Below are 14934 nucleotides of genomic sequence, written 5' to 3'. Positions count from 1 at the left end.
AATCTTTAAACCATGGATTTGCAGATTAGAGTTTATCCGAGCTCATTTTAAGGAACAAATTGCTTCTTCTGTTTGGTACACAAAAGCTGACTGATAGTTAGCTAATATTAATAAGTCAAAAGTCAAATGAATTACTACTGAGGATGTGCACGAATTGGTGAGCCCGAGCGCTCTAAGTGACAAGGCTGAGGGCAGGCACCAGCTAGCTGCTGGCTCCTCTCAAGGCACTGCGCCGGATTCCTTATGTAGCCATCACCTTCATTAGTCCCTGATTACGTCACAGGTGACTGCTCTCTTACCTGAGTTCGCAATCTGTATTGCACTTTTCAGTCACAGACAGCGGCAGCGTTAAGTGGGCACAACTTTGGTCAGATACAACTGTGTGGTCACTCTTACGTACGCAGGCAATCTTCCTTCTACGAAGACCTTGGCGAGAGTGAAATGAAAATTAAAACTTAAAGAAAGTGTGTACGAATGGGTAATAGTAAGGGTTAGCCTAAACAACTCAGCTAGATTTCGCTAATACTCCGCTAGTACATTAGTCTTGTCAGGAGTTACTTTTTCTAAGCTGGGTCCTCAGTGACTGGGGAGGAGGCCAAAAGGAAGATGGGTCAGGTACGGAGTAAAAGCTACTCATCTCTGCAACAGCGGGGTTGGCAGGTAGGGCTGGGGCCAGCATGGAAGGCATGTCTCCACCAGATCAGCGGATTCGTTTCTAATAGGTAGTTATGGTGTTAATGTGACTTCCATGTCAGGTGCTTGGCCTGCTCTTTTGCTTTGCCTTCAGAGTCACACTATCCCTATAGGGCTGGCCTTTCAGACAGGCCTCCTGAGTGATGACGGTAACGACAAGTAACACAAAGATTAGTGGTTCCACAGGTCGTGGAGGACTGAATGGAAAGGTGAGGCCCAGGGGTAGGGAGGGGCTGTGGAACTCCTCGGTGTGACACCGGAATGTGGAAACACAGCAACATTCGTTTGTCCAAACCCACAGAATTCACAGCAGGATGAACGAACTCCAGCGCAAACGACAGGCCTCACTGGTCATCAAGAATCAGAACTGGCCTGTCAGTCACACACAGTGCTAGGGAAAAGACAGAGGGGTGGGGCCGGAAGACAGGACTAGTCTGCGCTTCCAGACTTCCGCTGTTTGCTAGGACCAACGCAGCTCTACAATCAAGGTCTGCTCTGTTTCCGGGGCAGGGATGGAGATCTCAGCTACTCAGAGAAAGACATGGCAATGAATCCCGAAGCATCGTCTCATCAACGATGGCCTCGGCTCACTGCATGGGGCTGGGCAGCTGTTGCTCCGCAAAGCAAACGAGCGCCTAGGAGAGGACAGAGCGCCCTGACTCTACCTTCGTCCTCCAGAGTCGAAGCACGCACGAACTGACATGATCAGATTTCTGTTTTGTGACCGCTCAACTTTGTACCCCCACTAACTAAACACGGGAGTGTGTTTATCTCGGGCCTATTCTAAGCCCTCTTTAAAATAAATGTAAATAATTTTGCAAAGGCATCTACGTAAAGGCGCAAAAGAAAATAAAGGAAACGAAACAGACGAGAAGAGAAAATTGAGAAGATGAAAAGTGAATGAATGGTAAATTACTATTAAGAGAGCCAAGGCGGATGAAGCTTAACCTTGTGAAAACATGGGATAGGCATGAAAAACAAAGAAAGGATTAAAAATCATATTTGAAGGAGAGTTAAACTGCTACTACTACAGTCACCAAGGGCAGACTGCGAGCCACAAAGGTCATTTTGCACTTTCTGTAATTACAGTAACACACACACACACACACACACAAATGATACTAGCAAAAAATTAATTTTAATGGCTCTTATGTTTAACCCCAGGCACATGAAATTTGATTATTTCAATTTATTAATATAAAAACTACCAAAATATGTTTTGCTTTCTTCTTTTCATTTTAATCTTCAAAATCTAGGAGGTAGTTCACACACATAGCACATCAGAACAGACTGGTCACGAGTGGCTTGTAGTGGCCACACTGGACCAGGCCAGCTCTATAAGGGACAGCACACAGCACAGACTGGCCACATAGGATAGAAACAGCATGATTAAGGAAGACGCTCTCACATAGGGATGACATCCCAGCCCACTGTATTCCCCTTGCCTGCTGGACCCAGAATAATTTCAGTTCCCCCACTGGAAGACAGGAGGATTTTCCTCTCGTGGAGGGCTGTTCCCTAAGAAAGAATGCTCAGCTGACTTCAGGATCTTCTCCCAGTGGTCCAGAAGGCAATTTTAGCAGGCCTTCTGGTGTTGGTCTCCTTGGTTTGCCTGTGGTATATATGCAAGATTAGAGTCTCACAACAGTGTGATGCAGCCATGATCATTCAGGCCTTTACAGCCATTGAAGCAGGACATTCTCCCCAAGCATGGTTGGATACCATAAAAAGCTAAAATGATACGCTCAGGATGCGAGGCTAAGCAATGCACTCAGGGTCAGCCGCTTTGGACCCAGAGAAGAGCATGTCTGATTGCATGCGGGTTGATGCCCCAGGTCCCGCCTCTGAGAAAAAGGTATCGGACGGTCTGATGCTCTTTGGGTGGATGACACCTAAATGAACATCTGTACAAAGTCCCAATTTATTTCTATTATCAGAGATCAGACCTCTACTCTTGCCTGATGCGTCTAAAACAAAAAGGGGGAACTGTAGAGAGCTGCGGAATGCTATGCCTTAAAGATGGAGCTGGTTTCTGCCTTCCACCTTCCCGATGGTGAGTGCTCTCTGTCACGAACAACTCCACATTTGGCTAAGGCCGAGGATCTGGCTTGCTTCCATGTATGTGGACCTATCTGCATTGCCCCCGTGGCACGCCTGGGTTGGCTACCCAGAGGCTATTTAAGCTGTGGGCTGGCTTTCCCCGGGGTCCGAGGATTGTTCAATGTTCCTGAATAAACTGCATTGAAAAAAAAAAAAAAACATTAACGGGGATTCCAGGATGCCTCAAACACAAGAGATAAAAAGAACCAAATGAGCAGGAGTGACTAGTGCTAGAAAACAAGGAGGCCAAAGACAAGGCACTATTACAAAGTCTTAATTTAAGAGGTCCACCTTCAAATAATGTAAAAGTTAGAAAGGAGAAAAACTTGTGTGAGAAAATTATCACACACACACACATTTCCAAAACAATCGTCATAATAATTCACAGGAAAAAGACAAGAAAGAACATCACATCAAAGGACCCATGTAGGAAGTCCCAAGTAGATGGATACTGTTGTCAGGGACCAATGCCTAGGAGCCCTGGGAACTGACACAGCCTTCCTCTGGCCACGCGCAGAGGTGGACAGAGTGCTCACAAAAGGACTAAGCTGCCTTCCACCCAGATAGTTACAGCCTGGAAGTGTCCTACTGCAGAGACATCCCTGGGCCACTCGTGACACCTCCTCACGCTATGTCTGTAAACATGCTGAGGTTCCGGGTTCTCATATAGTTGGTGCTGCTCCATCCCAGTGAGCATGGCTCTACCCAATCCCACATTCTCAGTACATGTGTCTGTCTGTCATTTCTTCATCTCCCCAGTCCCCAAGCCATGCATCCCATTCTCTGACATCATTAGAATTAAGGAGAGGACTCAGAAGGCCTCAAGAATGGAAAATGACACATACAAGGACAGGGAAGTGAAGAGCAAGCTGAAGAAGAAGCCAGAGGGCAAGACCTTCGTGTGTCTAAGGAGAAGTTGTCTATCTAGAATTTACACCATTAAAGAATTGGACAAGGGTTTCAGAGACGGCAAGCTTGGGCTACTGCAAAGAAAAAGAGAAAAATAACACTGAAAAATTAACTTCAGAAAATTCCAAGACAAAATGCACAGCTTTTCTAAAGTCCTGAGTACGGATTACTTTCAGAACACAGCAAAATAAGTACCAGGCCACAGTCACACAGAGCTGAGAATCTAGTCACAGAATTTTGTAGCAAAGGAGTTACTAGTTTCCATTTTCCTCCCCATGGCCTCCCAGAAGCTATCCGAAACATACCCTCTGCCTCTAGAATCTCTGTTCACCTGTGGCTTGACTTGCCTTCCCATGCCACAGCCACACATCTTCCAACTCTTCACACATCCAGGGCAGGATGGCTGCTCCCGCATCTCTGCACTCCATGTGTCTTCTGCAAAGTTCACCTAAGGCCTCTGTCAAAATGACCCCTTGAACTTCCCCAGGGCCAGGGCTAGATTTTTAACTTGACATAAACTAGAGTCATCTGAGAGAAGGAATCTCAACTGAGAAAATGCTTCATACGGTTGGCCTGTAGGCAAGACTGTAGGACATGTTCTTGACTGAGGATTGAGCTAGGCGGCTGCAGCCCGCTGAGGGTGGTGCCTCCCTGACCAGATTACTTTTGGTGATAATGTTTCATCAAAGAACAGAAACCCCGAGTCACCCAGTATTGGCATTGCATTGTTTTCACCCTCGCATTTATGTCACCTAGTACTGTGTCCCTTCCACAGAAGGTCCACCCCACACAAGGTCAGGAAAACCATTTCCTGTGATCATCCTGAGTGGCTCTGCCCAGTGCCAAAGTACAGAGACGGTGCCTTTCCTGGAGAGCACCACTGCTCCTGTGACACCTGCCAGGTGAGGTGACTAGATGATCTTCATCCTTCAGGACCTCCCACCTTTCCTCACCTTTCTCAGCTTCCTTCCCTCTAATCTACCATCAGCTCCTCCCCCATTCTCCATTCTATACAAACTCAGTTTCCACACTCCACAACCTCCTCCACCTTTTCTGGGGAATCTCCTTGAATAACCGCAGCACTGCACTTGCATGAAGATATCTATTTATGAATGGGCTATGTCTGAATACAAAATTTGGCTCTTAATAATCCAAGCCAGAACGGCCCCTCAGCAAGTATTGCCTGCACTGAACATAGCATTATGTCACAAACCACCCACAATTCCATACCACATCACGGCTCTACTATTTCTATTGTTTCCCCTCTGTTCTACGTCTTCCTGCTCTGCTCTTTTCCTCTCTGATCCCGTCAGCTTTTCAAACCACGGTGCTGATGCATACTCTCATGTCCAAGAAAGGGAAATAAAATTAACTTTTGACATTGCAACCATGAAAGACAGATGGGACTCTAAGGGGAAAAAAATGCGTGGAGGGCAATGAGTGCCAAGAGAGCCAGAGGGAGAGGAGGGAAAGAAACAGTGAATAGTGGTGAGAAGAACGGAGTTGGCGGGATGGTTAAGAAGAGAAAAGGTGGAGGTGAAGGGATGCAGACAGGCCACCCTGCATGCCTATTGCTCCAGGTATGGAAGGACTCGTTAGCCAGCCAGACTTAAGAGGAACCGAACAAACCAGCATGCATAAACTTGGGTCTGTTATTTAAGGCCAGGGTACCTTGGCACATTTTGGTACAGTCTTGCCACGGCCCATATGGATCCCAGGAGAACAGATTACTCCTCTCCTCAATGGGGATGTTGAAGGAATAGTGCACGTCGGGGTTGTATAAATTACCCACACATAACACCTCAATAAAATACAGAGGAACATACAATTAATTTATAAAAGATACACTCTGAAGACATTGCTTTTAATCCCTGATCATGTTAAGCCTTTAGCTAGCCGGCTGATAAGACTCCAGCTGAGCCTCACCGCTGACAACAGGCTGTTACCTGCAGAACGAGCTCAGCTTCCAGCCGATCAGTGCTATTAATCCTTTCAATCGAGTTGTTTGATCCACTGTATTCAAAAATAGCTCCCTGGATGTTGATTTCTTTCTTTGCCATACTTACAACAAAATTTCCATTCAGGAGAAAGTTCCCGTGGGTGTCAGAGAGTGCTGTAAAACAACAGAATGGCAGCTCATGAATCAGCAAATAGGACGGAAGTAAGTTCCTTCACTTTCAAGTTCAAACTCTTTTCTGAATCTAAAGAAGGTAAACATAAGGCGATGCTAAGGAGACAGACTGCTTCGCTGTGCTGTGGTCTCTCATCTGCGAGTAAGAAAACCAACACAGCAGCCAAATATACCAAGACAGATTCACCCTCCCCTCTTGTACCCCAGAGCCCCCTCAGAGGCACGAAACAGGAAGGACCCACAGGAAGAGGAGAAACAGGAGGAACCAGAGTGCCGGCACACAGAGCACCCAGCTAATCAGTCATCAATGCAGAATGCCGAAAGCAGCCCATCTGTACTCTATTTAAGCTTAACTTGGAACAAATGTGCAAAGCCTTAACATTTTAAGGCCGGATTTTTAAATTAAGTTAGCCCTTTGACAATTTCATAGATGGATGCAGTGAATCCTGGTTACTCTCTCCCCCACTCGCCTCCCTCCTATCCCTAAGCTCTTTCACTCCTCGAAAACGGTTTTCAAAACAGTATCCCTACCTTCCTTTCATAGGTCTTTTTATGATGCTCTTTTCTACTGGAAAGAATTGATACAAACCCTGGTGATGGTTAAAATTATCAACTTGATTGTATCTGGAATCACCTAGAAGGCAAGCCTCCTGAGAGGGGCCATCCGGATTAGGTAAACCACTAGCCAGGCCAGTGAAGGGTCATCTGGATTAGGCTGCTGAGGTTAGGATTCCATCACACAGAACAGCACCATTCCTGGACGTTGGTGCAAGTGTGCAAAGAAAGGAAAATGCTGGCTGAGCATACGCTGTCATCATTTGAGCCGCTGTCGCCAGCACCTTCTTTCCACGGTGGACTCAACACGCTTGAAACACGAGCCAAAACAAACTCTTTTCTCTTCGATTTCTTTTGTCAGGGTGGATAATCACAGCAACGGGAAGAGTGACTGAAACGCCTGTCAGGCATGTACGTGTGTAGATGTGTAGTATACATTCATAATGTGCTGTGTTTAAACACGGAGTGGCGTGAAGTCCACAGCAGGGCGGCAGCAAAGGAAGGGCCTGTTGATTGCCATGTGGTCCCTCACAAGCCTCAGCATCGGTCTCTAGAGCTAATCTTTCTGCCCTAACAGGCAATTAGCCACAGTCAAACCTGGAAAGTTTGCAGAAGTATGTAAGCAGGGTAGATGACTGGCCTGTTTACTTTTAATTCTCAGCCCCATGGAACACTGTATGGTTCATAATAGTAAAACCCTATATTAACCAAGTGCTTCTCTCTTGACTTTTACTTGTGTTAAAATTTCAGTGGGACCTGGAAAGGAATCTTGAAGAAAATATGTTGTTGGCATCCCGGGAACCTCGCCCAGTTGAAGCATCTTACAGACTACGCTAAAGAACAAATAAAGTGTGACATTTGTCCCACGGTACAGAAACGCCTCTGCGTTTCTATCTAAGCAAAGTTCTCCAAATCGAAAAGACCAAAAAAAAAAAAAGGCAACAAAAATGTGTTCATACACTACAAGTGCACAAGGAGCGTATCCAGCAATGCCTCAAAATATGAAATCTGTCATGTATAAGAAAACTTTAAATAAAACTGCATTAAGTACTTCTGCTACATGGTGGAAAAACACATTTTAGGATAACTAAAGAGCGCTATGGTGAGCATTAGAAAAAAAAGATAATTTTATTCTGAATATACTGCTCACCAACAACACGGAAAACAAAACCTAAATTTTTTTCTGTTATTTCTTTTTTTTCTTTCCAAAAGGTTATGTTTTGTGTGGTTTAAAGGGCTACATCAATCACAAGACTCCAAGAAATTGCACACAGGCCACACTGCTGACTACGTGTGTTTACCAAGATAGTTGTCGTCTTCCGGTCTTCCAGAGTAGCTGTGCTGCAGGATTTCAATGTTTGTTGCCCCGGCGGGAATCTTCACGACGACATTGTAGCCTGCAATATAGTTGTGCACACTTAAAACTTCACAAAACCCGGACGTTAAACCATCAGCCAGGTAGCTGCAAGACTGGAACGGCACAGCCACACTTAGCATTTCTTTCCAGCGTTTGAAAGGTGACTAAGTGGGTTTTGGTTTTTTGTTTGTTTTGTTTTCCCCATCTGAAACTGCACCTTACACATTCTGCAAGACTGAGAGGAAGGCAACTGCCCCAAATGCACAGACCTTGAGATTCAGCTTCTTCTTACAATTTTAATTGTATTACTGTGAATGATTGGTTGTGGGGGGAGGGGCTGGGGTGTGTGCGTGCAGTGGCCAGAAGAGGATTTCAGGTTCCCCGGAAGTGGAGGGAGTTAGGGCAGTTGTGAGCCACCTGACGTGGGAGCTGAGACCTGAACTCGGGTCTTCTGCAGGAGGAGCAAGGACTTCTAGGTCATCTCTTCAGCTCCAACCTTGAGATTCTTAAAGGCCAACATTTCCTATATCTATATGTTTACTACTTCTGAAATTCTGAATGTATAATGGAATGTTTACCTCAGGCCAACACCCTCATGATCCAAGATTTTAAATGCACACACAAATCTAGGGCTATCAGGCTCACTGACGGGATACGTTTATGGAGACTAAGTAGCCACAAGTTTTATTATTGAGAAACAATAATAAAAAACTTAAAAATTTTCTACTTAAGCTTTTAGTTTGGACCTCAAACGAGAATCTCCATATTTATATCCAAATTTTACATTTCTTTTAAAAGTCTATGAGCATATATTACAAGAAAAGTAAAAAGTTTATTGGAGTGGAATGAAAGTAATATCTCCAGTTTATAGGACACGATTCTGCAATATTAACATTTCTTGGAGAGGAAACACAAGATAAAATGCACATTAAATAAGAAAAAGGGAGCTTTTCCTGGCACTAATGATATTCACCTAGCCAGAAAATCCTGCAGGCAGAGCACAGAATTCAGCGTGCTCTATAGATATCACTCTGGGTTTCTTTCTTTTATTTTTTCCTTAAAAACAAAAAATTGATTCCTTCAATTTAGTGTATGAATAAGAGTTGTAATTTTTCTTACATATTAAATTTGAAAATGCTTCTCCAAAACATGATCACATTCATTTAAAGATGAGTGTGCCAGATTGCCTGTAGGCCTGACTTATCTCTTCAAGGTGTCATAACTTAACATAAAGATTACAGTTTGACTGCTCTGTATCTGACAGGTGGTAATCTCCAAAATTAATTTTAACCCAGACAACTCTCACTATCCAACAGCCTCACCAACTTCTCCTACCACTCTCCACCCCCTCCATCAAAGCAAACCTACACACACACACACAAAGGTGCCAGGATGAAGGCAGCCACCAGGGGGCAGAAGTGGTAAATGTTATCCCCACCAGATTAAAAATATAAAAATTAGGTCTTGTGTTATACCTTGAATCAAATAATCACTTTTAGATCATGAGCTCGACCGGATGAATACTTTCTTTAATGTTGAAAACAACACTGAAAGAAGTAAGTTTTTACTGTAGAAGAAAAGTTTTACGGGTCCGCTTGCACCTTCATTAAAGGAATGAATATTTTCCCAGAAAATTTTCGAGTGGAAAATGTCTGAGGCAGTCTTAAAATTTTGAAATACAATTGGAATCACGGCCCAGTATCCACTGAAACTGTAATGTGCGTGTTACTTAGGAAATCAAAGGAGGCACAATTATGAACCAACATTTAAGTTAAAATATTCACCCTTCACCATCAACCCACATTTTCAGTAGAGTACTAAAACCAGACACAAAACATAGGACAGGAATCTCCTCACAAGAATGAATGAATGAATGAATGAATGAATGAATGAACGAAGTGTTCAAATGTTAAAAGTAATTAAAAGCAAGTTTCAAGAAAAAGTCAGAAGTGCACTCATTTTAATTGGCAGGAACACCATTAAAAAAGGTCTCCAAAACCTGAAACACATTCACACACTATGGTCAAATATCACTGGATTTACTGCTTGATTTTCATTAACGCATCTGATGTTTTTGTTGTTGTTTGTTAAAAATTAGACTTAGGGTTGGGATGGTCTCAGTTGGTACAGAGCTTGCCGGACATTCGAGAAGCCCTGAACTCGGCCCCGGCACAGCAAAAGCGGGGCATGGTGCAGGCCTTTGGTCTCAGCACTTGAGACGTCAAGGTTGGACGATCATAACTGCCAGGCCAGTCTGGGACACATTGAACCTCTTTTCAAAAACAAAGGCAACAACACATAGGATCAGGTTCAGGCAAGCAAGTTCATTAAGTCAAATAACACACCTGGATCAAGAGTCAGTTTCTTCACCCTTGGCCGTTCCTCGTTGACGATCACTCGGGCCCGACACACACACAGCGCACAGGTTGAAATGTTACAGCCCCGCCCCGCCCCCATCCCACAGCCGAGCACTACCTCAGCTCAGAGGGAAAGCTGGAGGCAAGCACGCACAGCTTACCGTAATGGGCACTGTTGAAAACCCCCGCCAGGGTCTGGCACGAAGAATTATCTCCACCACACACTCCACATTTGTCTCTCTTGGCCTTGGAGTTCAACACATGATCGCAGCCAGCTTGCTTCAAAACACAATCATCGTGATTCATATCATCAAAGTGACTAATTACGTGCGCAGTGCTTTAAAGTACGCCAGGCTCTCTTCAAAGGGATGTTTCCACAAGCAGGACCACAAGAGCCTCCCTGAGTAGCCGCTGAGCCAGGTGGGCGACAATCCGTGAGCAGCTGTGCTCACGGGGCCCAACGAGTAGTGTATTTCAAAGGGTTTACAGAATTTTCTGAATTAATGCCCTTAGGTAGCAACTTGAGCTCTGCATTGGGACAGACAAATGATTCCTGTATTCCCCAGTCACTTAGAAGCCATAATTCAGGGCTGGAGAGAGGACTGGGTTCGATTCCCAGCATCGCCTAGAGGCCCACAACCGTCTATAACTGCAGTTCCAGCAGATCTGGCACCCTGTCCCAGCTGCTGCAGCCAACATACAGATGCGGCACACACACACACACACACACACGCACACACACACGCACACACACACGCACACACACACACACACACACACACAAGCAGGCAAAGCACGGAAACACATAAAGTAACTAACTTTTTTTTTTTTTTTAAGAAAACCACTCTTTAAAGAAAAACAATTCAGACAGATGCATTAGCGACACATTCACATACTCCAAAGGGATGTTGTTGACATTTCGTTAAAACAAAATCATGGCCTTAGAAACTCTGAGGAAAAATAGGAAAGGGCACTTCAAGTAGACATTTGAACAGATTTCCCACAGGTTAATTATCAGCCTAAGTGTCTACCAGAGGGTTTTTCTAGACATTTCAGGGAAGCAGAAACGCATAGCTGCTTTCCCACGGCACTCTCTGCACACGGCACGGCCTTTAGATTTGTGGACTAGACAGAACTCTAAACTGAGTGGCCTGACGAGAAAAGTTCGTACGCCACGTGCATTGCTCTTCACGTTTGCTCACTCATTTTGTGGGGTGATGGGATAAGGCATGTGCACCAGGGCACATCCTGTGGGAAATGATTCTTTCCTTCCATCCTGGGCTCCAGGGGCAGAACTCAAGCCATCCCATCACCCTGCCCTATGGATTTTTTTTTTATACATAAGGAAGGTATTTCCATAACGAAGGTTTATCCGTGTATTTTATGAAAGTCAAATGCATCTAGATGCTCTGACCACCTCTGTCACCTTTTGTTTCATTTCTTTTGCCTATGTTGCTTGTTTAAATATGGCGTACAGTTTTGGGGCCACTGAATGATCTTTTTGTACTACTCAAGCTATTTCCCAAAGGGAAGTTCAGTCTCTTTGAGCATCTCCTAAGCCTTCTGGGTTCAGGCTATTATCATTTAGGTGGCATATACCTGTCTACAGGGAGATGAAACCAGCCATATTAAGTTCCCTACCAACCAAATACATGGCTTCACATCGGTGCATTTGCTGTCTGGACTAGCTGTTCCCAACCTGTGCCTTGTGACCCCATTAGGTGTCAAACAACCCTTTCATAGGGGTCACCTACGACGATCGGAAAACGGATATTTACAGTACTATTCATAACAGTAGCAAAGGTACAGTTGGGAAGTAGCAATGAGAATAATTTTGCGGCTGGGGTCACCACAGCATGAGGAACCGGTTTAGAGGGCCACAGCATCAGGGAGGTTGAGAACCGCTGCCGCGGTTGGCATTCACTCTTTCACCGCTCAGACTCCAGCTGCATGCTCAAGATCCCCAGCCATCGCAGCTCTGGGTTTCCACGCACGGTCCACCTGCCTCCCGTCTTCCAGTCAAGCCCATTCCAAAGAGCGTTGAAGCGCCGAAGTGGGCCGCACCGCTTCCTCCACTGCAAATCCGTGTGTGAATCCCTCTCGTGAGTTCAGAGGGAAGGCGCACTCCAAATATCCTCCTGTCCCTCATTCCAGCCCTGAGCACTCACTTCCTCACATGGCCAAACTCTTCTCTTTGAGGTGAGCAGTACCTGACACCTAGCCACTGCTCCATCCCTGCTGGCTCAACATAAGGAGAAACGAGAGTCCAGCGCTACAGACAGGGGGGGATGTGGGGTACCTGCCATCACAGGAGGTCACATCTGAAGTAGTACAAGTGCTTTTCTACCCTCTGCTCCATTTCCCCCTATTTTTAAAAAGAAGCTGACCTTGTCTTCATGCCAATTCTAAATACAAATGGTGAAACAAAATCAGCCAAAAAGAATGACGCCCAGCCTGCTTTTGTTTTGTTTCTGGGGGGCAGGATCCAGCTGTCTAGACCTGGCTGGCCCACCATAGCCTCCTGGATCCTGGGATACAGGTGTATACCACTGTGACACACAGAACTGCTTCTTACCAAAGCTAGCCATAGGCCTAGAGATCGCGTGATATCAAAGGCTGCTCTGACGGCATTCACAAGAACAAACTCTCAACAAACAGAGACAGCTTTGCTACCAAAGCAGAGGAGACACATTGTCCTAAAATAGAAGCCCAAGCTTACTTACCCGACAAAGGCCCTGAACGCAGATGTCATTAGTCTCAGTCCCACAGGGGGTGCCGTCAGCAACCCTGTCCCTCAGCTGGTAGAAGCTGGTGGTCCCAGCCACCCGGCAGTAGAGTTTACAGCGATCTTTTATGGCAACTGCGAAAGGGAAGAGTCACGTTTTGGGTGCGAAACGGTGAGGTTCTGCGTTTCTACGCGGCAAAAAGTTTTCTCATCGGAGCACCGGCAGTACTTACTCCCGCTGTACTTCGGAAGCCACCTCACGTTAGGGGGGAGGCCGTTGATGTTGAAATGTTTACCATCAAAGTCAGAGCATTGCTTTTCTCGGAAGTCTCCCTTGCCTTTTGGACATGAATCAGTGTTACATGATCGAAATTTCATCCTGCGGCCCACACAGTACCTTCCTCCGTTTCTTGGCCTGGTCAAATTCATTACATTTTAAAGCGCGTCAGTAAGACATTGCTGTCGTCACCTGTTTCTACACCTGTCCCATCCTCTTCCGGGACCAGGAAGGCCACTGACGCTCTTCCAACACTTAACGTAGAAACATGCAGCAGGGTTTTAAGCAGTTCGGTGGCACATGAGTCATAAAAATAGCACGTCCCCCCTTAGACAGACCTGAGACCTGGACACCGGACATGAGTCTCAGTTCGAACAAGATTAGCAGGAACTAAGGGTGACACACTGCTTTACAGCTGAAACTAAAACCAAAACTAAAAACAATAATAATGTCTAGTGAGGTACAGACAACAAAGAGAAACACACCCCTCGTTGTCACGTCTCAGTGGGTAATACATATATATGAACATATATATCCTTATCACTATTTCAATTCATTCTTGGAGATAAACTCCAGAAGTTTTGAGGATAAAATTGGCGTATAATTTACCTAGCCCCAAATTCCAATGAACCGTAAGATTTATTCACAGTGTGTTGTATTCCTGAGCATTTTTAATATGATACGGCTGCTCAGAGTGTCCCCCAGCTCATGAATTACTACATTAAAACGGAAATATTTAAACTCTTCTGGGATCTCAGCATGCCCTAGAGTTGGGTGAAGAGAGACGCTTTGGCACTTACTCGGCTAAGACAGTGACATCCACAACAGAAGCAGAGGAGGGAAAGGAGGCAGGTCAGATGACAGAACAATATAAAGCTAGTAACTAATGACATATCTGAGCAAGAGAGCCAAACACAAGTGGACCATCTAGGGTGTTTCATTTGAAACACAGTAAGATGAAGACGCCATTACAGAATCACCCTCACGTAAATTCACAGTGGAGGAGAAAACAGTGTATGAACAAAATAGCTGTCTCAGCTCAAATTATAAAATTTAATCTATACAATTCAAGTCCGAATCTACAAAGGCAGAAAGCAGGACAGCTTAAAGCATTCCAGAAGGACTCTGAATCTCCGAAACTTGCAGACTGACCTCCAGCTTTAGAAGTGAGCAAAACTGACTTTTACGTTCAGGCCCGTGGGAGATAACCTTAATTTACAGAGAACAAAAGGACATACTCAGGACGATCACAGAGCCTGGTCGTGCTTCTGATTCCACCTCCACACGTTCTTGAGCAAGAGCTGTAGGGTCCCCACGGCCCCCATTCGCCGTCCACAGGACGGGCTTCCACGTCCCTCGTCACACACAGCCCACGATGGCAGTGCTGTAAACACAGTAAGCACACAAGGAGAAACGGCTTGTGTGCGTCTAGTTAGAACTCCACGGTGCCTATAAGAGCAGCACATGGATAAGCGAGAGAAGATGTCATGTAGAGCAAGCATCAACTCAGAAGTGAGGTCACGTTGAATGCCAGCTTAGGGTAAATAATCTCTGACTACTGAGTACCTGTGGTTGCTGGAATGAAAAAGGGATGTGATATTTCTCTTGCTTTTGAACTTCAGATTTTCATTGGAGAAGAAAGGAATACTCAGGATTAAAATCAAAATTGGCATCCTATTCTTTTTTATTCCCTTTTGGTTTTTTTCAAGACAGGCTTTCTCTGTGTAGCCTCAGCTTTCCTGGACTTGCTTTGTAGCCCAGGCTGGCCTAGAACTCACAAAGATCTTCCTGCCTCTGCCTCCCAGAGTGCTGGGATTACAGGTGTGTGCC

General features: G+C 45.2%; 1 protein-coding gene across 3 annotated transcripts in view; it reads right to left on the bottom strand.

The window, feature by feature from the left end:
• Adamts20 (ADAM metallopeptidase with thrombospondin type 1 motif 20) overlaps window positions 1–14934 on the bottom strand; it is a 117775-nt gene that overhangs the window by 57243 nt on the left and 45598 nt on the right. For 2 of the 3 annotated variants that reach the window (XR_009593579.1, XM_060388762.1), the window contains exons 12-19: window positions 14343–14488; window positions 13061–13242; window positions 12826–12962; window positions 10264–10381; window positions 7690–7785; window positions 5649–5815; window positions 5374–5503; window positions 300–426 (exon numbers count right to left, since the gene is read on the bottom strand). Coding sequence is in view for 1 of the 3 variants with exons in the window: in XM_060388762.1 (XP_060244745.1) it covers window positions 300–426; window positions 5374–5503; window positions 5649–5815; window positions 7690–7785; window positions 10264–10381; window positions 12826–12962; window positions 13061–13242; window positions 14343–14488 (1103 nt within the window). In the remaining 2 variants the exon portion in view is untranslated. Of the gene's footprint in view, window positions 1–299; window positions 427–5373; window positions 5504–5648; window positions 5816–7689; window positions 7786–10263; window positions 10382–12825; window positions 12963–13060; window positions 13243–14342; window positions 14489–14934 lie in introns of those variants that run through there. The other variant, XR_009593580.1, reaches the window with a different exon arrangement.

This window comes from Meriones unguiculatus, chromosome 8 (genome assembly GCF_030254825.1).
Source record: "Meriones unguiculatus strain TT.TT164.6M chromosome 8, Bangor_MerUng_6.1, whole genome shotgun sequence".
Classification (NCBI taxonomy): Eukaryota; Metazoa; Chordata; class Mammalia; order Rodentia; family Muridae; genus Meriones; species Meriones unguiculatus.
Note: the sequence above shows the minus strand (reverse complement) of the source record. Positions and strands in the feature narration are given on the sequence as shown.